Below are 26515 nucleotides of genomic sequence, written 5' to 3'. Positions count from 1 at the left end.
AAAATAATTATACCAACTTAATTATCAACAAAATATACCTAAGGGGCATAACTTCTTTTTGTGCCACTGAGATTTGGCACTTCAGATTCACATGCTGAAGTTCAGCTGAAGAGTACTAGGATTGCATGGCAGGTAGTTCATATTTGGATTGTCAATTTGGACAAATTCTGACTCTATCTGAGATCCGGGAGAGCAACCTCCCTCTCCTCTGCAGCCACCAGATCTCCAGAACTCCTGCAGGCTCTCTGCATATTAGCAGAGAATGCACAGGATTACCAAAATTTTGGATCATGCATCAATAAGAAAATATGGCAGATGTAACAGAGAATAAAAATGTTAGTATTGAAAAAAATCAATAAAGAAATGTTTACTAGTGTTTTCATTGCTAAACAATTACATAAAGCACATAAAATGCAACTCAAGAATTTGAGAAAATAAAAATACTCTTAAATAGCCAGCCACACCACTATAAGAATATGAGAAACAGTCTTATATGAATATGTGCAAAAGACTGTATTTTCACTAGTTCAAATACTTAAATAAACACCAGCAGTTTTGTGTGAAGTAATCTCACAATAACATATCTTAAAGCTGAAGGAAGAGGCTATTTTGACCTCTACTTTACTTTAAAATATATACCTAACCTTCTTGAAGCCCTGGAATGAAAATTTCTCTGCATTTAAGTGTTCAGAATTGATGCTTTCTTTGGACCAGAACTGCACTTCTAATTCCTCTACCTTCAAGAGAACAAACTTTGAAGTGTTATTCTTCCTTTCCAGCCAAAAATAAACTTATATTTTAAGAAATGACAACTTACAGATCAGACAAACCCAGATGGCGAAAAGGCTTCTTGGACAAACTCGAGAGCTTGTTTCTGGATAAATTGCTATGGCAAAAGAGAAAGATTGCATTAATTAGGATTGCTTCTTCTTACATTAAAAATACAGTTTGTCTCTCTTGAAAAAGCAATAAAGAACTAGAACCAGCTCTAAAAGCCCTTCGACTTCAATTGTAAAAGGGTGGTGCTCAGTCTTGATGGTTTCAAGGGCTGGAGTACTGTCAGCATGTAATGTCAAGTACCTACAAAATCAAACTCAACAGGGATCAATATTTTCACTTTTAGCACTTTGTCAATTTCAAAAAAGCAGCAGATTTAACTGTGTTTCAAAAGTATTTTGTAAAGTCCAGGTGTTAATTATATGCTCAATTTATTCATGTGAAATGGGTGTATCCCTTTCTTTGATGCTGCACCGAACTCTGTACTCATATAAGCCCTCCTCACATGCTAGCACACATCCACATCAGAGCTTTTTAGTTGTTCTTTTCAAATTGCATGTGCAATATGCACCCACATGGAAGATCAAAAGGAAAACTGTAAAATGCCTGTATTGGGCTTTTTTATGTCAATTAAGCATTTACGGTTTCCAGTGGTAATTAAGTGAAAGGTCTTCTCCCAATATGCAGAGCAAAGAAATGTTGATTGGAACCAGAAATACTCCTCCCCTCACAGCTTACAAAACTGCTTTCTCCACCCCAAAGCAAAATAATGCTTGTTTTGTACAGTCTTATCAGTCTATGAATTGAAGATAGTGAGAGCAGTAAACTGTTTAACTGCCAGCAGTAAAGCACAGATCAGTGTTATGAACCAAAATACCATGAGTTTTATGTGGTATTATAAAGGTGCCATAGGGGCTCCACACTTACTGTTGTATTGCATCTAAACTCCGGGTTTAAATATCTATTTTTTTTTTTAATCTGATTAAAGAACACAGTGTTTACTTCCAAACTTTCAGATGTGATCTTTGAGTACAAGATAATTTTCACAGAAATTACAAGCTGGATATTCTAAAAATGTTTAGAGCAGAATCAAAGAGATTATATTTCATCACTGATTTTTTCTGGCAAAGAAGAGCCTGAAGTTTACAAACTGACTGGTCCTTACATGTGAGAGCAAAACACAAGAGCTACTATTTCATTAGTCAGCTAAACTCATGGACCCTGACCAGATAAATTGACATTAAGGAGCAGTTTGCATATAGAACAGAAGTTATGTTTAAGCAAAAACTGTCACTATCCATTTTTTTCCTAGTATGCACATGCTTTGTGTTGGGAGTTTGAATAAAAGAAGCAGGATCCTCATACAGACTTGGGCTTTTGCCTCCAACATGGAGCCACATCAAACCCCATCTGTCCATGGAAAACTCTTCACTCACCACACAGGAAGATCACTCCTGTTCCCACACTGAGCAGTGGCATGTATGGAGGCCCCTGTGGTATTGCCAGACAAGGCATGCCTCTCTTACCTGCAGATCAAATAAATCCTACTTTTCCCAAAAGACAACCAGATATACAGAGAGTTTTACCTGCAGATGTATCACCTTAAGCAATACTTCAACAGTAAATTTAATTTTATATATATATTTTTCATAAGGTGATCCCTTATTATTGACTACAGAGATGCCTACTGTCATCTTTTTAATTCATGTTAAGTGAAAAAAATCACTGTCAGGGTTATTTTGAAGTAGTTAATGATCCCACTTCCACTTCCATAGAAAGAGAATATGAATTAATTTCCCAATTCAACTGTACACAAAAAGACCACAGCAAGCAGCCCAAAGAAAATTCATCTGAAGTTCTAAAGGTTTTTTTTTATTATAGGAAAAAAATGTCAAGAGTAGAGAGCCGGAGTAGTTTAGCCCCAAAGATGAACCTAAGGAGAGGACTCAGATTCAGTCAAAAGTATGACTGTATTTTACATGAAAATATCAAGCTCACTTTAAACTTGCTAGCCCTAATTCAGCTAAAAGCAAACCAGTGGCAATATGAGTAGAACAAAACCAGACTGAGAAACCACATAAAGATTTACAGAGCTAGCACCATGAGCAGAGTTCTGTCACTGATAGTGCTTCTGAAAAAGGGAGGCAAGAAAGGAGGGAACAGACCTAAGGAGAACTGGGAGAAAGAGGTGAAGAAATGGCCATTTTGCTACACTCAGTCTCCCTCCACAGGCAACACCCTGCTCTGCCTATGGCTGGAACCAGCCCTCTGCGCAAGCAAGGGGAAATCTGCTGCAAGGTTGATCTCAAATGGTTTCCTTTGGCTGCCTTACCTAAAGTAAGGCATTAGAGATACAAATGCATTTTGATACCTGGAGCTGTACACATACACTACATTTGCAATCTATGCTTCGGTGATGCACTTAGACACAGACTAGCACATAACAATGACTATTTTTAAAAGTTTTTATAAATAGGCACTTGCTGTGAAATGTTTTCACATTTAAAGGCACTGACAATATACCATGCATGTGTATAACACAGGTCCATTACAGTTTGCAGCAAATAAGCTTATAAACTACAGCACTACTAAAATGAGACTGTTGGCTAACAGGCAGTGAAAACACTAAAATTTAGATGAGCAAGGCTACTAATTACAATTTAATAGCATCTATTATGACATTTATTTTCCTGTTGTTTATGTTATTACTCAATTCTTCTTATGATAGAAAATTTTAGAAAGATACCTGGACTACATAAGCTTTCCCAAGAAAATAAGGAAATCACAAAAAAGGGCTTGAGAAAATGCATGTTAATAAGTATCTTTTAAACTGGTACTCTTGTATGATTCATAAATAAATACTATTTTTATATAATATAGCTCCTTAACTACATCAACAGACTTTTCATAGAACAAAAAAGAAAGCTGTAACAGTATCACAGCAAAAATAATGCTTATAAAGTTACCTCAATCTTCAGAAAAATGTCTTTTGTTTTCTTTATGGGATAGTAAAAAAATTGTTTCCAAATAAAATCTAAGACTTCTCAAAGACCTGTAGTGTACATTACCCTTGCAAAAGGAAATTCCTTTAGTGCTTAATAGTTTTCACTGTCCCAACCACAACAGAAGCTATACTACCTTCATAGGCAGTCAACAGGATTTTTATTGCTGATGACAACAAGCCATGATTCACTGGGGCTTTCAGAAACATTTTAGTGCATAATGACTTGCCAAAGAAAACAAACAAAGGCATTTTGCAGGGATAACAGATCAGCCTCGGTAAAAAATACCTCTGTACTTATTGCTTTGTCCTGTGCATCTAGAGCAGCTGGTGCCACTTAATATTTTCTGTCTTATCTGGGTTTATCCTGTGTCTGCCCACATTACTAAATCCCCACCAAAAGAAAACACAGTACAGACTGGATAATCTCTTGGTTCATAATGTAACTATTCTGCATCAAGAACTCATCTATATCAACCGAACAGATGTCAAGTCAGTCTAATTTGTTTCTAACAAGGAGCTTCATGAGTTACAGTTCTACCAAAGTCTGCTTACCAACAGACACATATTCCCAGTTTGACTGCATGCTCAAATGAAGCTTCTCTTATGGCTGAAACACTTTAAAGGCATCTTATCCAACTGGATTCTGTAAAGTCTAGCAGCTCACATATGTACAGTGATACTTTTCCCTCAAGTGGTGACTTTGAGAGGGTGTCTCTGTTCTACTCAACAGTCAGTTTTCTGAAAACTTGTTTACCTGCATAAGTTTTGGTTAAAAGCAAACACTGGAGACAGATGCTCTCTGTGACTGCATGAAACTCATTTCCCTAAGGCAACAGGGAAAAAAGCCTCTCAAGAGGATACCAGTTATCACACTTTCTGTGTAGTCTACCTGCCCAGACAGCTGGAAAGGTCTTCCAAAATTCTGTTGATCTTTCTCCAAACTAAATTCATTATTTCTCACACTGTACTCATGTTCATGGAGAGAACTGATTCCTTTCCTCATCATAACTGCTCTTCTTTTAAAGATAAGACAAGCATAGAAGCATAGAAGCATAGAATCATAGAATAGTTTCAGGGACCTTTAACTGTGATCTAGTTCCAATTCTCCAACATCTTCAACTACACCAGCTTGCTCAGAGCCCCATCCAATGTAACCCTGAATGCTTCCAGGATTGAGGCATCCAGCATGTCTCTGGGCAACCTGTGTCAGCATTTCATCACCCTTACTGCAAAAAACTTCTTCTTTATATCTAATCTAAATCAACCTCTTTGATTTTCAGACCGTTATTTTTTGCCCTGTTGCAATGATGTATGTTCCTTTTCAATTTTCTCTTTATTGCACTGAACATACCCAGACTCTGAGCCTCCTTATATTACTTGCTTTACAAGCTTCTTCTGGCTCCACTGCTCTTCTCTGTAGCATCTTTCAAGATGAGTAGATTCGGTGTCCTAATCTATATACAGTATTCCAATAGATTCCCTCAGAGTGGCTAATGCAATGGGGAAAAGATGTAAAAATGTAACACAATATTCCTTTCATCCCAGACTTGAATTTGCTTTGTTCTGCCTCATTGCACAGAGAGAGAATCCCACTTCTTCTCCAGCAGAGTCACTAAATCTTCCTCTGCAAATATGCCCCTCAGACAGCATGTTCTTATTGCATATTTCCACAGCCAGTGCACATCCACTTGGCTTTATGGAGTTTCATAGTTTACAGTCATAATTCACTGAGCAACTGTTACACGGGCAAACACTTGAATTTACTCTGGAACATACTTCCTTTATATTACCAAGTGATTACAGTAAAAGCTCTTTATTAATGATTATATGAAGTGATATAAATTTCACAGGCTCACAAGGCCTGGTTCACACTCCTCTGGTGACTGTTCCCTATTAAGGATAGCAATTACTGTCTAGACAGAAACGGACATTCACGTCCACTTCCTTACACAAATTAATTGCTGTTGTTTAGAAAACACCGGTCAGAAAGTGATTCCATCTCATGAGCAAAGCAATCAAACAAAACCCTGTGTTCTTTTCCACAGTTCTTTCCTTTTCAAGGAAGTATCTTACAAGGCCAAGGTTTGGCACTATGACTTCCCAATCTCACTAGGATAAGAGCAAAGCATTTGGTTAAATGTCAATACAGGTTAGTGTTCACCTATTGAAGATGTATGGACTAAAGCAGGCACTTGGAATATCTAGCTAAAACAAGGTACTTGTGAGAAACTGAGTCGCTCACATGATCTCAGTGTTTTACTGGACTAGATCCAGTTTCCCATGTAAGTAGAAAAGTGAGCTACTCTATGTCTGTCGCAAACAGCAGGCACAAAAGTTGTAGAAAGAGAACTTTGATCAGTTCATCCTGCGCTAAATCTAAAGCATAACAAATCTAGGAAAACACAGTCAAAAAGCTATACAGGTACAAATTCTGCATCCTGTAGGTCATGAACTACAAATCACATTTGGGTGTGAAAGAAACATCATTCCTACATTCTGCTCTGGGTGCATTAGTTCTGATCTTGAGTGAGTTTTCTAAGTGAATCACACCTAGGACTTCAGTTCCCAGTTCTATCACAGTCTCTCTGGGCACATACAAGCATTAAAATATTAGATGTGCTCCACGCATGCATCTCCTGCACTGCAGCTGCTAAAATATGTTCAGCTCATCAAATCAGACTGGAGCTAGTCAAAACTATGTCACTGAGTGTGATGCACAGTGTGGACATCATACCCTCAAGAGACACAGTCTTTGGGCTACATTACTTATCACAAAAGACACAGTACACATCTAGAGATGGAATAATGAAGTGGATGGTCTTTTCCATAAAAACATTATGTTTTCATGATCTGCTTCTTCCTTACTACATATGTCTTATTTAAGGGCAATTAACAATAGAAGACCATTCTAAGTCTGTCTTGTTGAAATGTTTTTAAATTAAGCAAGCGGTAAGAGATAGAAATAAATTAACAATAAAAAAATTAACATGAGTTGGGTGGTAATGACTTAGAATGCAGACACTATTCTTACTCACATGTATTGTAGGTTCACATTTTTCACAAATGCATGACGGGACACGAATCTTAGGCCTGAATCCACCACAGTCCTAGGAAAATAAATAAAACTATTAAAATGTTTAATTTAAAATATGATGAAAAGTGTAATGAAAATATTAAAATATTAAAATAAGAGTTTGGATTAAATCTGTACAAGGCTGAGCTGCAAGATTTACAGCTTTCCTCAGTAACGCACAAAGTTAGACATACATGTTTCTATAAAAGAAATACAGAAGAAATAGTTGTATAAAATGTATCTCATACTCACAGATTTTTAAGTCCAACATAAAATCCAACCTCATTGTCATTGATACTTTCTAAATTTGGCTGGTTTGCGATGTAACTGTTGAAAAAGCAAAACAGAAAGAAGTATATAAGTGAATCCTTCCTTGACTTTCTGACTATTCAGAAATCATGTACTGATGTATGGAAGTCAGTTATGATTGCTGACCTACTGTAATTAGTTCTAAGTCCTAATTAGACCCGCTGCAAAGCAAAAGTGCTCCTTAAAATCTTCCTTGTCGTTTAAATGGTACTTTGTGGGACAAGGGAGCAGCTCATTGTTACACAGGGGAAATGAAGAAAGCAAGTCAACCTGAGGGCCAAATAAAGCTGCACTGCAATGTCACCATTCTCCAAGACACATGTCCTTACCTCATGGATTTAACAACAACAAACAGGGCAAGTTTAAAGGTAGTACTGGAGTTATCCCCACTTATGAAAGACAATTGTACTTCCCTAGTCTTTTCCCTCATGTTGTTAACTTAATGAGTTCTTTACACTTATTTTTTCCCTGACACAAAGTAATTTCAGTTCTTTTTATGAGGTGTGGCAACAGGAAAATTGAGAAAGGAAAGGTTGTACTTCATGTTATACTTATACACACAAGCAGAAATTAAGAAACAAGAAACTGCTGTATCAGAATAAAGTATTGAGTCCACTCACATATCCTTTATATCTGCCTAAAAGGATGTGGGCATGCAAGCCAGTCCTTTGTATGATGACTGTGTGAGATCTATGAATAGCCAGTGACACCCCACAGACTGGAAATTAAAATGCTCACAGCAAATGTATCATTACTTCTTCTACAGGAAGAAAAAGTTTCACAGTAGAAATCACACAATCCAGGAAGAATAAATCAGTGGAAACTGCAATTTTTCTGACATTATGGGCAGAAAAGTATGCCTGACTTAAGGCATGCCTTGCTAAAGAGTCTACACATTTCAAAATATTAGCCCAGTCCCAGAAAAACTTAAAGAGAGAATACATGTGCTGTCACATGCATCACAAACTAACCAACGATGCAGGTTCTCCTAAAATGAATTAGTCTTCCTTTGTTAGAAGAAAACTTTTCTTCATTCAAAGCATTTTTTAGAATTTATTTAAAGGGAATTCCAGTGAATTAGTAAGAAGGTAAATTGCTCTTCCAAAGGCAATTCATGCACCTGAGCTGGTGCATGGATTGCCTTGTTAAGAGAAATTCATTGTGTTTCTAAATCCCAACAGAAGCCTGAGAATCCCATAAGTTGGGTTGGGCTCTCCTCCAAAGCTGCCGTGCTGACTTGGGCTATGCTCTCACCATGTACCATGAAAAGTAAAAAGTTTCCCCTGATGGCATCCATTGTCCCTTGGGAAAAAGAAGGGCAATAAAAAGAATGCATGATGCTAGATGGAACACATTACTACAGCATCATATGACATTGACTCTTCTGCAAGACTTTTCAGAATAAGATTAACAAAGTGTATCCATTAGAAGATAAGAACATGTTTTTCATGTTTCCTTTCCTGAATTTTTAAGACAGAGTAATTTTATATCTCAATATACATGAATCTATTTTGTTTGGTTGGGGTTTTTTTGTGGGTTGGTAAGTTCACATATTTTGCCAAGTAATAGTGATGAAATAGTATATAAATATCTACTAATTCCTTCATCTAAGAGTCCTGCAAGTCAATGAACATACTTCCTTTAAAGATGCCCTGAAGAACTCATTTTTGAGTTAAATATCATTAATCTTCTCTGCCACTTGGACCTCATAAATGCTAAAATAAAGTTATGCAAGTGGTTTCAAAGGTATCTACCTCATCCTGTCCTCAGTTATCAAACAACAGTAATCCAGTCAAGGCCAAACAGAGATAGGGAAATCACATAAAAGCAGGAATTGAGGAAAATGGATAGTGAAACACAAAGTGTGAAGAGACTCAGATTTAAAGAAAAGAAACAGAATAACCAGTTGCACTAGCTAAGAATTAGGCCGTCAAAAAACCCCAAAAAACAACAAAACCAACAAGTAAAAAACCCCCCCAAAAAAATAAAAGCAAAAAAAACAAAACACAAAACCTAACAAACAATGCCAAAATGCAGACCCATCACTTAAACACACATATCACCAGTCCAAATGCTAGACTGCAATTTTAATCACATAAATATTTAACCAGAACCACTCACTACAAGTAACTCCAGAACTTGACATATCTTACAGTGTTGCACAAAACTGTAAGATAACTAACTAAAACTGTAATACACTAATAAAAATTTGTTAGTGTATTACATTCTGTGTTAAGCCTCAGTATAAAATAGTTCAGCTCTGCTGAAGCCAATGAAGCTTCACAATTTACATCAGACAAAAATCTTAGTATGAGCACACAATCTACATAAAGAGATTTGTACTGGTGCATCAGGGAAGAGTCCAAACAAATTATATTTGGGAAACAGTAGTATAAATTTGTGGTATCTTCTTTCCTTCTCTTATTGCATGCCTTAGAAGAAGCCCTAGGTGGGGAAGAGCAGGGCATTCTTTTCTTGGAGCTGGTTTGAGCTGAAAGAACCAAAAGAAACCATTGCTTTTCCACAACCATACTGGTTGGGACCCAGAAGAATTTTTGTCTAAGCAACTAATTCAGTAACTGCTCTGCAATACATTTTATGCACTCAGTACACTAAATGCACTCTCAGAACACAACAGTAAAGCGAAGTTCACGCACTTGGAAATCCTTGAAGAAAGAGTGGAGAAACATAATTTACCATAAGCAGGTCACATCCTCTTACTCGCTTAACAAGTCTGTTTCAAGTTAAGCCTTTGCAGCCATGTCATAGCAGTGAGAAAGAAAAGAGTAGAATGATGTAGCTGTACCCTATAAGGGGAAGTTGCTCTTCTGTTTAATTTAGAGGGAGATCTGAAATAAAACCTCTCCCTAACTGAAGCCTATTTTTACCTTCTTCACAACTACTTTACCTTAATGTTACTTATCATCAAACATTAATACTCTAAAAGCTTTGACTTGCAGTGGGCGACACTGAGAAATGTAATTTGCCTGCCTGCCCTTAAGAATATCAACCCTATTCTTTAACGGAACATTTTTACTGTAGCACAGAAGAAAAACATACTGACTCACAGCTGGCTGAAGTCACGTGAAGAGCTTGGAAGCTCCCACTGCGCACCACAGCACAGTTGCACTGCCAGAACCTGGCTGGATAGCACCAGACAGACCACACATATCAGTTCACAAATACTGGCTGCCACCTCGAAATCAAGCCCTTAGCTGCCTGCAAAGCTATTTGCTTGATTATACTATAGCATTCTGCATCTCCTTCAATGAATAGTCAGTAAACAATAATTGTCTTCGGACCCTTAATTTAATCTCTCCATTGTAAACTACTGAATAATTCTAAAAAAGGGATTCAGAATCACACACCTAGGTTGCACGTTGCAGCCTACAACAACATGTTCATCTTGCCACACTTCAGCAGCTACTGAACAATGTCACACACACTTCACCACCGTCACATTTTGGAAACAATAGTTTTAAATCCTTATCTATAAGTCAGCTCCTCCAAGATCTCCTTTGGGAGGGTAGTCTTCACTTATGCTCATTATAAAAATGAAAGGATACAGATTATGTTTAACATCAGTGAAGCAACTTCTGAACTGCAAAAGCATGAAGAAAAAGTGGGTTCTGATCTCTTTAAAGCCATCTAGGTTATTTAATGTTCCTTAGTAATTTAAAAACCTGAATATAAAAGGCCAGCAGAAATATGCCTTCTTAACTTACTTACTCTATTTCCTCCTCCTTAATGTATGTTAAGGTATACTACTCCATCTGGAGCTTTAAGGACATGTTGGAAAAAAACTAGCACATGCTAGTCTTAACAACATGGATGCAAGCAAATAACTGTAGTGCAGCTCCAGAAGTATTTTTGTTGCCAAAAAACTTCCTTTATGGGAAATTTATTTTCTTAACACTCCAAAAAATAAATCAATTATATGTCTAGCTCTAGGTTGTACAAAAAAAAGAATTTAAAATTAATAAACACTCATTGGTGAAATGAACTGAACTCTGAGCTCTTGAAAAACTTTTTATTCCAAGTTGTTTTTTCACTAAGTCTTTAGAGGACAAAGGCAGCACACTTCAGACATTGAACTGTCAGTAGAATAATTACTATTTAATGACAGGTCACGTATGTCCCTAGTCTAGACTACTGTGAGAGCTGTATGTTAATATTGAGAATTAAACATTGCAATCTTCCCTGGTGCCATATCTTCTTACAAACTCAAATGTGATACCAAGTTCTTTAAAAGGTGAGCTAAAACTTAGAGGTATTTTCAAAAAATGCAGACTGATTCATTATTATGCATTAAGATCATGTAAAATTTGTAAACTTGATACAATACTTAATGAAACCTGGCATATTGAACTGGGTTACATTTGTAGCCCCTCTGAAACCAAGTTTAAAATAATGCTGAAGTGGCACGGACTCACAGTTGGAAAATGAAGCCCAGAGCTACACAAGTTGCATATCAAGAATGTCAAGTTTCAGACAGGTGTAGGCATCAATGCTATAATCTCTGCTCAATCAAGAAATCCTCCTGCATAGGACCAAGCTTCCTCTAGGAAGGAAATGCCTAACAAGCAATGAGTGTGATACAGACACCCAAATACAGCAAATATTCTACCAATACACAAGCTTACTCCAACTATTTTATTCTATTTTGCTTCCTTCATCTGGTAACATAAGTATGAGATTTAGTGAGGATGACTTCAGGAAACAGAAACTCTACTGCTAGAGGAGCATGCCATAACTCAGGAAAGATGCAGTGTGTCACGACCATCCACGGTGGACCTACCCAACACTCAGAAATTTTACCAGTGCTTGACTTCTCCTTTGGCTGCCCAGTGTCTCCTGACAAATGCTGCAGTGGTTTTTTGGGTTTTTTTTTGTTTGTTTGTTTTTAAACCGTGAATCACCCTGCGTTTCACAAAGAGTGAAAAACTGGTTGCCACTATCATAGGTTCCCTAAGGGCTTTTTCCTCACATTTAGAGTATTTAACCACAAGTCACAGAAGAGTTCAGGAAATAGCTCTCCACGTGCCAGTACAGCAGCTCTGGAGACAACATAATTAGCTCTGGGATCTTTCCTCAGAGACACAGGCATGCCCATTTTTTCAGCAACTCCTGCACTACACGCATCCCAAACTCAGGTAATGCATTGTTCGGGACAATCTGGAACTCAACATCTCACAGGCAATGTCAGAGATCAGTTAATTTCAAGAATTCCCTGTTCTTGATGTGTGGCTGTGTCAACTGCCAGGAGGCAACAGGGCCCCGACATTCTGTGCCACAACAGTATACTATTATCCAATTAGCAGCACATAGCTGCCACTGCAAATTGATTCTTCAAAGCCATCATCTTGAACAATTAGTGCCAACCCACCAGTTTAAAGCAGAAGAAAACAGGAATTCAGTGGAGATACCAATCTTGTTTTGGCACTCCAGGAGCAGATCTGTGCTGTTGCTTATAAATACAGCTGCCCAGAAAATGGGAAGTCCATGCCTGGATTCTCTTCAGAGAGCAGACTACCAAATCAAGCAAACTCTCAAGACATTTCATGCAGCTTTCTAGATTTAAGATTTATGCTCTTGATGAGCTCCATCTTCAGAATTACTTTCCCCCAAATGCACGCAGAGCTTATTTAAGTATTTTCTCCATTTAGAGACCTGTCCTCCCCTTTGAGATCCCCAAGTCTGTACAGTTGATATTGCATCAAGACATGAATTTTTGATGTTTTTCCAGGAATACGTGACAGCTACAGACACGTTTTTCCTTAGCAAAGGTATTTTGGAAATGTTGATATTCCTTTTTAATGTCAGAAGGCCAAACAATGACCTATTATTCTGAAAGACATATCTTAATCTCTGACTTATACTTAGCTTCAAAACACATTTTTATCCCCTGTGTATGAAATAATCTATGCAGATTGCTAGGATGAGGCTTAAACTGCCACACAAACCCTTTATAAAATATATGCTAAAAATCACACAGTAAATTAACATACAAAAGGAGAGTAGTGAAGGCGGCTTTCCATTATTTCTCAACAGAAAGCAGCCATAAGACTAAGCTTTATTATTGTTGTTGTTGATGATGATATTATTTCCTTGCAAGGATGAAAGAACATCTCAAAGGAACGAATAAATAAGTGACAGTTCTTTCTCCTGCAGAACCACCTAGTCTTCAAAAATAATAGTAGTAATGCAAATACTCTCTTTTCAGCACTTGCATACATAATCTCTATGGCTGTCACTGGCCTTGATGCAAATGAGAATGGAAAAACATCCATTGCACAAGAGCACAGTAAGATTTCAAACAGCCATCCCTTATATGCATCTTTCTAAGTCCCTCAGTGAATAAAAACATTAAAGCTGCTTGGTTGCTGTCAAAACCTTGGAATTCTCTTCCTTTCAGGTGCCTGTACTCAGACAGTGACTTTCTGGAAAAGATGTCTTAGGTAGCTGCACATCCTTTGGAATTAGATAGCCCTTCTGACATATATCAGTATCCCCCACAATGGTCTTTTCCTGTCTCTGGGTTCTGACATATTCAGTATTCTTTGACTCTTTCAGTCAACATAAGACATTCCTTCTGAAATCTCCTCTGAAGTCAGTCTTCTCCCACATATACAATTCCCACTGTTTGACAATAATATTTGGTTTTATTCAGTTTAAAATTACTGGCTATTAGAATATCAAATACTCTAATCAATCTGCTCTGGATCATTGGATCACCAAGACATATATCTGCACCTGCTACCCCATTTAATGTCTCATTAACTGCATGCAGTGCATTTCATGCCAGATACAGATCAAAAGGCAGTACTTCCAAAGATTGGAGTGAAGATGCAAAATTTAAAGCCCTCTACGCAGGAAAATCCATCTATATCCTGTTCATTCATTACATTTACTGAACAATTTGACTCCTGACATCTCAAAACATAGTCGCCTTTCCATTAGCCAACAAAGAGTTTCTTTCTTCTGTTTTCGTTTAAGTCCTGAGAGCCTTCATATGGTCATAACCTCTACCCCTTTTCTGTGCAATTATTACATAGAGAACCCAACAAGTAGATCTTTTTCCATTCTGCATATGATGCCATCTGCTGCCATGGTTCACAATTGGTTTCCTAGACTCCCTTCCAAGACCTGTGAAACATCTTCTGCAGCCCTAATCACAGATCTGTGTCTTCTCCAAGACATTCTTGTCTTTTAATGAAAAACATACATGAATAGAACTTCACATTATGTCACTGAAACATTGCAAAAGGGTTTTGGGTTGTCCTTTTCACGTTTACGTCACCCCGTCTAGCATCAGAATGGGTTGCCACTTTCTGTATGATGACACCAATCCTACGACTTAAATTTAGCCTTTGCATTTTTCAGAGAACGTTTCAACATCATTTGTTGATGCATTCTTCAGATGTACCTTTCAGATGCATTCTTCACAACTTCACATTTATGCGCTTTTCACAGTTTCTTATTTCACTTTATCACATTTATTTACATTATAGTATAGTCCACTTTTCATTGTAGCTGGCCAAGATTTTGAATTCATAGCTTCTTCTATTAGCATTATTCCACTTGAATCCTGTTCTTCATTTAATAGAAGTAGTTTCTTATTTGCATTGCATATATTAGCATAATGATGTGTTTATTACACTTTCTGCGCAATTGTCAGAATCCAGAATATTTCTAATACTTGTGCTGACTGCCACATTGCTGCTACTGTTTCCTTTACACATTCCTGTACCAGGCCAGTTTGATTTTGAGCAAATTCTCTGTCACAGTGATACTCCCAGACAACCATCCTGTGTCTTTGAGTTTTCTCTTTGTATTTCTGTTTGTTCTGCTAGGTGACATATGCAATGCTCCTTCTAGACTGCAATCAGCTTGTACTCATAAAGCCTGCTCATGGCTGTATTTGTTGCTATACTTTTGAAGTAAGGAAAATACGCTATTTTGTAAGCATTTATTTTAGTTATATATTACATATTATGTATGACTTAGTACGTATTACACATTAGAGTTTCAAACCTTTGATCAGCTTCTCTACCATTGTGCCTTCAAATGAAACACTTACCCTGCATGTACCTCTTTCACAAGATGACATCTTTAGTTAGTCTCCAACCTTCTTTACTACCTATGAAAAGCTGCCTTCTCCTCACCACCACTACTTTCACAGCATTCTTCATTTACTTTTACAGCTTTTGTCCCTGCCACTGCTTATGAGTGGAGTAGTACTTCTCTCATCCTCCAGCCTGTTTCTGCTTACGATTCCCATGACTGCACTCCAGTACCAGACACACCTTTCAGCATTCCTCCACCCTACACATCCTCTGCAGCAGTGCCCCTGGCCCAAGACATAGGTGGTGATAGTGAAGTGTTCACCTGCAAATAATTGATAGACTGGTGTTATGATGATTACTCCAACTGCTGGGATGCTCGCCTCCTAAAACTTTAATTTTAGACACTCAGTGTGAAGGGCAACACTGCTATAAGTTAAAGTGTTCATTAGAACTCATGAGAACATGCAGAAGAGCTCTAAAGCAGGCAAAAACTCTGCATGTAACCAAACCATGCAACAGAAGGCACAACTGCCCTGTGCCAATGCAGACAGGAATGTTACGAAGAGTTGGGAGAAATGCTGGGAGTCTTTCTTCCACCCACACCAACCTCTAAGGCCAAGCAGTGTCTATTTCTGCACCTGTGCTACCTTCATATCCCCTAAGCCCCAGACAAGATAGTCATAGCACACAAACGATCCAGACACTTGCAGATGTCTATAGCAGAAGTAGTATCCAGCATTTGTATTTTCTACTTAGGTGGCTTGATGCTGCATGGATTTGTGTCAATTCAAAATGTTTGTAATTTTGTAATTTTGTTATATCTGTAATAATGGCAAAACCATCACCAGACAGTCAAGGGAGGGGATTGCTCTGCTCTACTCTGCACTGGCCTGCACACCTTCAATATTGTCTGCAGTTTTGGGCCCATGATAAGAACGATATTAAACTATTGGAGACCATCCAGAGGACAGCAACAAGGATGGTGAAGGGTCTTGAAGGGAAGCCATATGAGTAGCAGCTGAGGCCACTTGGTGTGTTCAGCCTGGAAACTAAGGACAGACCTCACTGCAGGTACAATTTCCTCATGGGGGGAAGAGGAGGGGCAGACACTGATCTTTCCTCTGTGGTGACCAGTGACAGGGCCTGAGGGAACGGCCTGAAGCTGTGTCAGGCGAGGGTTAGGTTGGATATTAAGAAAGGATTTTTCACCCAGAGCGTGGTTGGGCACTGGAACTGCTCCCCAGTGAAATGGTCACAGCACCATTCTGACAGAGTTCAAGAAGCATTTGGACAATGCTCTCAACACATGGTGTGACTCTTGGGGATGGTGCTCTCTCAGGGCCAGGAGCTGGACTCAGTGATCCTTGAGGATCCCTTCCAACTCAGCATATTCTGAGACTCTATTATATGTGCACAATAGAGTCTTAGAAAGATGCTTACTAACTACCATCCTAAACTTAAAACTCTTAAAACATATGCTTATGCACATTACATAGTTAGACCCACAGAGTCAATAAAACTGCTCCCAGATGGAGGGTAAAGTATATACATCTACCAGGTGAAGATCACTGTATGCATAATGTGTTCCAAAATCTGTTTCTAAAAATTAGAAGAGGCAAGACTGGAGGGGAGAATAAGCGATGAATAGGCAGTAGACCATTCACCCACCTAGTGAGTGAGGGGGAAAAAAAAATACATGTTTCTATGAAGTTGAAGACCACAAATTTGGAGGAAATGCTGTAAATAATGCTCCAGCAGCATCTGGGGCACCAGATTCAATTTCTTTGATTCCCTAAGGAAACATGATTCCAGCCTCTCAGAAGATACCATATTTACAAGCCATCTGAAAGAGGGCAATCTCCGCCTTACCTGTTTGTGCTGTTCTCATTTTGGCTGTAATTTAACACTCAGTGAAGCAGGAGCAGGACTCAACTGTCTCACTACACAAATACATCACAGCTTCTTAGCTAAACAGACAGTCCAGCTCTCTGACCCAAAAGCACATTTGAATGTTCTATGCCAAAGAAGGCAACTCAGACAGGAAGAACCAAGGCATTCCCACATCTGTACGCCATACAGGAACAGCAGTTAAGATGCTCACATGCAAGACCTTGGTTCAGACCTATGCTCTGCTTCTAGCAGAGCAGTTCTTCACATGCATGCTGAAATGGTACACCTAGGACCACAAAATCAGTTTGCCCCACACTATGACCCTGCTTGCTAAAAGGAAGGTCTTGCTTTTGTCCCCCACCCCAGTGAGCTAAGTCCCCAATGTTTTCTTAATAGTCAGTGGGGATGGAAGGGGATAATTGCATGGGGTAATTTGCAGTGCAAATCTAATTTAGCCTCCTGAATCACTTCCTGGAAGAGTTGGAGAGTAGCCTACTTCCATTGTGGACAGTAGCCAGTTGAGTTAAGTGCCTTAGCTACAGAGCTAGTAGGGAGTTGCCAGATTTTAAATGCTGAGGCCTGAGACAGTCCCAGACATGATTAGTAGGTCCAGCACATGACACCCAGAGCACATGCTGTGGGAAGGTCTTCCAGTCCATGCCCAGTAAGTCTGACATGCCCAGGACGTGCACATGATTTATCCGCATATGCTTGCCATGCTGTCTGGCATTCAGAAAACCAGGCGGTCATTGCAAAAGAATGGGAAGTCACACCCTATGCACTCTTCACATGAATCTTGCTGCACAATGTGGGGTAGCCATGCTCCACAAGATACCTGCTGAACACAGCCTTACTTAGTTTTACAGGCATGGTTAGGAAATTAGAACGGTAAAACTAATTTCATTTACATCTAAAATGGGAAGATTTCTTTTGGTTCACCTGTCAAACCAACAGGAAAAACAGGTAACTTTCCCAGCCTCAACTACAGCTCTGTGGGCAGATCCTTTCATAAGAAGCTCAGAAGTGTTACCTTTTCACTGTTGTCTGTTTCAGCAATAGATTGAGTTTGATTAATTATTTGCCTTCCTTTTATTTATACATCAGACAGCTATACAATGAACCATATATCCTCGACGAGTACATAGCAGGAGCTGTAACTTTTTTTTTGCATGAGGAGCTTCATTCCAAAGCAAAATTATCTAAAATGTTGGAAAAGACTGCTACCTGAAATACTCAACCATAGCTTCCACTTACCTCAACATATTTTATATTCATACAGAACAAAAACACACGAAAGGCAAAAAAACCCGCAAGTCAAAAACACATCAAGTAATCGAGCAACAACCGCCATCTCTTCCAAACCTTAAAAAGGCAGGAAAATGCCTGAATCAAGGTTCCTTTCATCCTTCTCGTACATACTCTAAACTATGCTGGTGAAACACTAACTCCATTCATTTTTGTCACTGACTTCACATAGGCCAGAATCCCAGCCTCAGCTTCCCCCTGAAATAAAAAGCATCTAACTACCTTGCAAGATCAGGACTAGTTTGCTTTAGCAAAGTAAAGTTCAAGTTACACCACTCAAAGATTACAATCTCTCAAAGTGCCTCTGAAAATACCTTGGACACCTTTGGCCTGCTTCCTTCCATTTTATCTTATTTCTGAAGAAAAAAAAAATCTCATTACTTCAGCCTTGTCTAGGAAAAAAAGAATATTGACCTGAAACCTGAGCTCCAAGAATTTATCCTAACAATGAAAACACAACACAGAAACATATATAGCTGAATTGGTATTAAAAATATTTACATTTCAGCTGTAGCCTCTTACCAATGCAGGTAATATTCTTAGAAGAAAGTAATAACAAAAATAAATGCTGAATTTCCATGGTGTGGTTCCTTTCCAGTAAGTCCACCACAATTGTGCAATGTGATCATGACATGATTATAGAGTTCAGCACCTTGCAAGGAGGAAGCAGGGCCACAAGTGAGATTGAAATCTTGGATTTCAGGAGAGATAACTTTAGCTTCTTCAAGGATCTTCTTGGAAGAATCCCATGGGAACAGGCCCAGCAGAGAACAGGGGTCCAAGAGAGCTTATCAATAAATATTCAAGCATCACCTTCTCCAGGTTCAAGACTAGTACATCCTGATGAGTAAGAAATGGAGCAAAGAGGGCAAGACACCTGCATGGATGAGCAAAAAACTCCTGTCAAAAGCAAAGCACAAGCAGGAGATACACAGGAAGTGAAAGCAGCAACAGGACACTTGGAACAAATAAAAAGATGCTGTCCTCGAGGGATGCATTCACAAGGAGCTGAGGAGGAGCTGGCAGACACACTAGCGGGGCTGCTTGCAGTTGTCTTGGAACAGTCATGGTGATCAAGAGAGGTGTCTGAGGACTGGAAGAAAATAAAGTCATGCCAGTCTTCAAAATGGGCAAGAAGGAGGACCCAGAGAACAACTGGCCAGCCAGCTCCACCTTGATCCTTGGAAAGTGCCTCATTCTGGAGGCCATCTTTATCCATATGGATGCCAAGAGGGTGATCAGAATTAGTCACCATGGATTCAGCAAAGGGGAATCATGCTTGACCAACCTGATTGCCTTCCATAATGGTACAACTACCTGGATGGATGAGGGCTATTGTCTACCTCAACTCCAACAAGGCTTTAGATCCTGTCTTACATGATATCCTCATAGGCAAGTCTAGGAAGCATGAACTAAATGAGTGGATAGTGAGCTGGATTGAGAACTGGCTGAATGGCAGATCCCAAACACCTGCAATCAGTGGCACAAGGTCTAGTTGGAGGCTCCTCACACGTGGTGTCCCCCACTGGGGGGACACTGGGCCCAGCATTGTTTAATTTGTTCAGCAGTGATTTGGAGAAAGAGACAGAGGCCTCCTCAGCAGGTCACTAACAGCACAAAGCTGGGAGCAGTGGCCAATACCCCAGAGTGCAGCCTTGACAGGGTGGTGCAGAGAAGAACTGTCTGAAATTCAACCAAAGCAAAAGCAGGGTCCTGCACCTTGGGAGGAATAACCCCAGGCACCAGCACAGGCTGGGAGCTGATCTGCTGGGAAGCAGCTCTGAGGAGAAGGGCCTGGGGTTCCTGGTGGACAGCAAGCTGTCCGTGAGCCAGCAGTGTGTCCTGGTGGCCAGGAAGGGCAATGGTGTCCTGGGGTGCATTGGGAAGAGCAGTGCCAGCAGGGTGAGGGGGGTGATCCTGCCCCTCTACTCAGCCCTGGTGAGGCACATCTGTGTCCAGTTCTGGGCTCCTCAGGACAAGAGTGGACTTCCTGGGAGAGAGCAGCTGAGGGCTATGAAGATGATTAAGAGCCTGGAGCATCTCCCATACATGGAAAGGTGGAAGAAGTTGGGCCTGTTCTTCCTTGAGAAGAGATCACTCAGAGGTGATCTTGTCAATGGATGGAAGTATCTGAAAGAACAATGTCAACAGGACAGAACCAGGCTCTCCTTGGTGATGCTGAGCAATAGGACAAAGGTAGTGAGCAGAAACTGATGCACAGCAAGTTTCATCCCAATATGAGGAAGAACTTCTTTACTGTGCAGGTGACCAGGCATTGGAACAGATTGCCAGGAGAGGTTGTGGAGCCTCCCTCATTGGAGCTATTCAAGAACCATCTGGATACAGCCCTGTGCCACGTGCTCTTGTAGGCCCTTCTTGAGCAGGGAAGTTGGACCAGATGATCCCACCAGTGCTCCCTTTCAAACTGACCTATTCAGTGATCCTGAGATACTGTAATACTACGATTAATAGCTATTAGTAGCTATGCAAAAACACAGAAACTCCATATGTGCATTTCAGGCAGGCAGTAGTTTGTTTTGCCTTTTGCAGTTTCTGAAATATAGATCCACAATCAACCAGGAATTAAGGTGCATCCCAATTATATATGATCATATATAATTTAACAGCAATGATGTACTACATACATCTGGATGAAGAGATCTTCACAAACATAACAGCATCCTGTAAAAAAGCATATTCACAACCCAAGCAGTAGAAGATTTCAGACCTCTATGGATTTATCTCTCCATTCAAAATGCATGCAAATTAGTCAATTTATACAATCTGCTTTGCTTTTTAAAGGGCAGTTTTTAAAGAGCATTTTTTCAGAGGTAACAAGCTAAATATACATCTGATATCAACAACATACTGAAGCAGTTTTAGAATTCTTTGCTCCATTACCTGCTACCTTTCTCCTGCTTAGGCAAGGATATCTGGATGACCACCTTAAAGGCCATACTCTTAGACGTTTGTGTAGAGAGAGATGACAAACATGGGAGAAAGAATTGCAATCCGAAAAAAAAAAAGGGGAGATAAGGGATCCTTCTTTATTTAAAAATGAAAACCAAAATGGAGAAATCAGGTCCATGTTCAGTTACGTAAAATTTTTTTGCTCTACAGTGATTAGAGATCCAGAATATTGCTAAGCTACTTTCTCTGTTACACTTGTCAGCATAAAAATAATGGAGAAAAAATAGAACCTGAGAAATCTGGAAAATGCCATCCTAAAGATATCACAGGCTGCACTGCCAAGCCATATTTTGCCATTAGTATGGAAAAAAATGGAAGTTTCTTGAAAAGAACATGTTCAAGACCAAATCTTTTATTTCAGTATACACATCCCAAACCTTTTTCTGAACTCTTGAGTGACCAAAGATATTGAGGGAGAGACAGTGTTCCTGCCACCCTGCCCAACACTGACTGCCTTCTGAAGGATGACGCTCTATTCCAGCCTCATGAGCTGTTTTGTCTCTGCCTGATTGAGACAGCTTCAGTGGAAACCCTCAGGAGCCCCATCAGTCCTCAGAAACCAGAAGGGCAATGTCTAGAACAAGACATACAAAAGGTTCCCTGGGAGCAAAAAAAAAAGAACAAAATTCAGTGCTTTGTGATCCCAAAGTATTTTTAGAGCCTAAAAATTACAAAACTGATTTTCACAGTGCTTACTTTTAATTCACCTTAACCAATTACCCAGATTTTTAAAGGAAGATTTTTTTTTTTTAAAAAAGGACAAATTCCTAAATGAAGCTATTACATCACCACTGTCCAAAACGCCTTTAATAATTTGTAGCCTGGTGTCTCATGTTTTATTATACAATTCCAAGTCACCAGAAATAACTTCTCAATCCAGCCAAGTCATGCAATGATGCACAGCCAGAAGTTGCTTTGAGGAGGAAGGGGCTAGAGGCTGAGGAGCCTTGCAGACAGTTTTATATGACATTAAATCTACAACAGTCTCAAAATCGAGAATAAAAAAGACTAAAAATACCAACAGCTCTGAGCTTCAATGAATTTAAACATGCTTTTTTTTTAGCACAAGCTCACATGACTTGTTAAATAATTTACTCTATAAATTACTTATCCTGTCTTACTTATTAACAATTCTAGAGTGCTTTATATAACTGCATTAGAAATTTATTTTGTGGTTTTGAAATGTACGCAATACACAATCACCTCTCTTTTAATAGGCAAGAGCTTAAAAGTCACCTACTATTTTGTTGGCAAGCAGTTCTTCCTGAAAAACACCAATTAATTTCAAACCTCATTCACCTGAATAATCATAAGTAAACCTATTAATGACTTGATAGCAGAACTGTGAAGCTAGGCCAGGAATATACTTGTACTGCAAGATGTCGCTTTTAAATCAAACCCATTTGAAGAGTCATGTACACTGAGATACAACAGCAATACATTTTCCTTAATGAGAAAATATTATACTAGTCCTTTTAAAAGAAGTCCTGACCACTCTAAAAATTTCTCCCTTACTATCCTAGTAATATTTTTGCACAAGTGATCTCGACAAGGCCTACTTATTTGCCATTGTGTCTACAATGCATGGATTTTACAAAACTGATAAAGTGATTTTGCTTTTGTCACTCTTGGTCCTTGGTTTTTAATGTATCAATGACTGATACCATTTATCCTAACGCAGAGCCTCACTCTGGAGTTCAATTTGTCTCTAATAATATCAAAGTGACCAAACAATTATTACAAGTACAGTCTGTTATGATAAGCACCAATACTTGTTTTCCAGATAAAGACCAGTCCACACCATCATCTTAACCAGCCAGGCATATCTAAAATCTGTCTCATTTTCTGTAGTAGAACACTATACAAAAACAGCCAGGAAGGGAAAGAGTGAGAGAGATGACTAAGAAAGCACCAGGCATAAATACTCTTATGCCCTCCCACACCAAGTTTCAGCAGCTGGCCTTCATAGGGCTGATGCAGAGGTACCTCTCCATAGATTTGGATGCTGGATCTGAGCAGGAATCAAGAAATAGCTGGACTGGGATGAGACTGCTTATAAACTCTAAAGTATGATCCACTTGTGGACCAAAACAGTGAAGCACCTGAGTGTTAAGTGGTGGAGGCTGCCAGATACATGGTACCTCATCTCTGTTATTCCTGCTGCACCATTCCATCTTTTTCCATTTCTTAAAGCCAAGTGGAAAACCCTGGCTGCCCACTCACATCCTGCCTGCTCAGTGCCATCCACCTGGCCCACAGCCAATCCTCTGCACCACCATGGGTTTCACATACACAGCCTGACCATGCAGCCATCCCAGCGCTCCAGTGCCTGTGGCTGGGCTAACGAACTGCGCTCAGGACCCGTGGCCTGGGTGCCTGTGGGTGCTTTGCCTAGCACTGCAGGATGCACTCCTGTCAAGACCAGCACGTAACCAACAAGTGCAGGAGTTATTTCAATAGATACTCATTAAATACAAGCAAATAAGTTCTTCAAATTAATTGTCTTATATTTTTTACATGTTATTTATGCCAGGAGTAATTCCACTAGAGACCAATGGAATGTATCTGCAGAGCACATAAAAGAAGAACCAGGCCTGAATCTACACTGAAGCTAAGTGAAATGCAACACTCCAGTCTCTTAGACCTGTTTTTAGCTAGAATTAAGCAAGATCTATGGTGTTTTAAACAGTTTGACAATCTGTACCTACTGTATTAGAACTGCTTCTGTATGTATTTATTGTTTAGTGAGCTCACACAATGAAATAATATGACAGCTACTGCAGTTCAATTTTTAATTTGTCTATAAACTAATTAAAGGGTCCCTGCATTTTATGTTAAAACACACATGAAAATACCATCTTAAATACATGCAACAGCATCTCCTGAGAAATCCATGACTCAAAATTATTTTTAGATCACCAAACAAAACAATGTGCAATGTCACAGAATGATACAGTAAAAACGAAAAAAGAACTGTGAATAAAATGATGCTTAAAAAAAAAATCCAGAAAAATTAAAGCCAAAAGTATTAATGTAAAATGACTAGACATGTTTTAAGCTCATCATGGAAGAAAACATATTTACAGTATGTGTCTTCTGTTCTGGCCTTTCAAACCAGAGATTAAATTTGAGACGAAAATTGCTCTGTTACTTCTAAACAGAATGCACTGGATAAAAAGGCTACCAAAGCCTATAAAAATGATCACAGATGCATAGCTCAAAGTAATTTTTTTTTCTATTTAAGCAATCTACGTAAGCATCTGAATCAATAACAGTTATAACTCAGAAAGACCATTTCTTTGTCACAGGTCCTAAAAAATCTCCCAAAGGTAGGCCATACGTGAGTAGTAGAAATTAATGCCTCCAGCTTTTCCCTGAGCAAATGCAGGGAAATGCAGCAAATTGACTTAAACGAACTGCAGGAATGTAGCCCAAAGGCTAGAATTTAATCTAAACTCACACCGTATTTCACAGTACTTTTTTATTTCTTTTAAAAGACACTGAAAAACAGAAGAAGGATGGAGAATACAAATAGTGAGAAATCTGTATAGAGTTGGGGCAAATATACTGGTACCTTTTACATTAAAAGGCACAAAAAACAATTCATAAACAGGGGTAGGGAAATACAAACAAAACAGCTTGAGAAGGTTTTTACCGAGATCTATAATCTACACATCCAGTATCCAAAATTTTTTGCTCTGCAAGAGGTTTTCTTAGACAATGGACATGAATGCCATGGTGCTCTGAACTGTGAAACTATGCCGGATTTAACACAAAAAGCTGCAGAACTCCCTCATCAAATACTGTCTTCGAGGCAAACGAGGATGGAAGCACCACACGGGAAGGAGAGGAAAAAAAACTTTTTCTTCACGCTTAATTAGTGCTCTCTAATTCCCTCCCAATTGCTGACAAGCAGCACTATGTTCATTCCTCTGCAGGTTTTGTATTTTTTCCTTCCAGCCACCTCCACTGAGAAGGTCAGAGCAGGTTTGCATTCCTATGGTTAGGCTATGAAAAACAGTTTGCTGTCACTTTCTGGCGCATCTCTTCCTTCACTTTTTTTTTTCTTTTTTTTTTCTTTTTTTTTTCATTTTTAAAAATATAAAACAGGAGAAATCTGGGGCGAAGGGCAAGCCACGCACCAATACTCTCGGTTCGCACCGATAAGCTGAGGGAACGAAAGTTAAAAAAGAAAAAAAAAGAAAAAAAAAAAAAAAAGAAAGAAATAGAAAAAACCCTCCGTTTCGTACCTGCTGCCGCCGCAGAGGCGCGGGCTGAGCGGTGCGCACCCCGCGGCAGCAGCTGGGGCAGTGGTCGGAGGCGAAGCCCCGGCCCCGTCCCGCTCTCCGGCGGCCCCGCGGTCCCGCCGCAGCCGGCGCCGACCCCCGCCCCGCGACCCGCGACCCGCATCGATTGGGATTCATCACCTAAACGGGCTGGCAGCGGCAGCTCCGGCAAGCCGCGTCCAAATAAAATCACACGGGGCTTTCAGGCTTCCAGCGCCGCATCTGCCCGCGGAGCAAAAGCCTCTGGCGTGGGTCAGTGCCCGCCGCCCCCGCCCGCAGCTTCCCCCGCCTGCTCCGGCCCGTCGCCCCCGCGCCCGGCCCCGGGCCGCACTCACATCTCGGTAACATTGTCGCCCTCGGCGCTCCTCTGCGGCACGGGGAAAGAGGCGATGCCCGGCGACGATCCCGTGCACCAGATCCGCCAGGAGCTGCACCCGCAGGACGCGGGGCAGCCCAGCGCGCTCGGCCAGCAGCCCAGCACCAGGCAGCACAAGCCCCACAGCCGCGCCAGGCCGGGCCCCGGCCTCCGCCGCCAGGACACCATGCTCACCCCAGCACTGCCCCGACGGCCTCCGCCTGCTCCCGCCGCCGCCGCCGCAGCCGGGGCGCACGGCCGGAGGGTGCGCAGCCTTCCGCGCCGCGGGCGGGCACCCGGGCCGGGGCTCACATGGGCGCGCCGCAGCCACCGGCGCCCCGCGGCTCGGAGCGCCCCGGGCGCTGCGCGGGGCGGGGGGGGCCCGAGCCGGGCGCCGCGGCCACAGGGGCGAGCGGGGCCTCCGGCGGCGCGGCACCTGCCCCTAGCCCCGCGGGCGGACAGCGGCAGCGCCTGCCCCCG

The 26515-nt window shown here is 40.3% G+C and overlaps 1 protein-coding gene across 8 annotated transcripts in view; it reads right to left on the bottom strand.

The window, feature by feature from the left end:
* NTRK2 (neurotrophic receptor tyrosine kinase 2) overlaps positions 1 to 26265 on the bottom strand; it is a 199018-nt gene extending 172753 nt beyond the window's left edge. For 4 of the 8 annotated variants that reach the window (XM_063181057.1, XM_063181054.1, XM_063181055.1 and 1 more), the window contains exons 1-4: positions 26016 to 26263; positions 7107 to 7181; positions 6817 to 6888; positions 818 to 886 (exon numbers count right to left, since the gene is read on the bottom strand). In XM_063181057.1, coding sequence (XP_063037127.1) covers positions 818 to 886; positions 6817 to 6888; positions 7107 to 7181; positions 26016 to 26224 — 425 coding nt within the window. In that variant the 5' untranslated portion in view covers positions 26225 to 26263. Of the gene's footprint in view, positions 1 to 817; positions 887 to 6816; positions 6889 to 7106; positions 7182 to 26015 lie in introns of all 8 variants that reach the window. The other 4 variants (XM_063181051.1, XM_063181053.1, XM_063181050.1 and 1 more) reach the window with 3 other exon arrangements.
* Between the last annotated feature and the right edge of the window lie 250 nt (positions 26266 to 26515).

Source organism: Melospiza melodia, chromosome Z (genome assembly GCF_035770615.1).
Source record: "Melospiza melodia melodia isolate bMelMel2 chromosome Z, bMelMel2.pri, whole genome shotgun sequence".
In the NCBI taxonomy this organism is placed as follows: domain Eukaryota; kingdom Metazoa; phylum Chordata; class Aves; order Passeriformes; family Passerellidae; genus Melospiza; species Melospiza melodia.
This window is presented reverse-complemented; position numbering and strand designations above follow the sequence as displayed.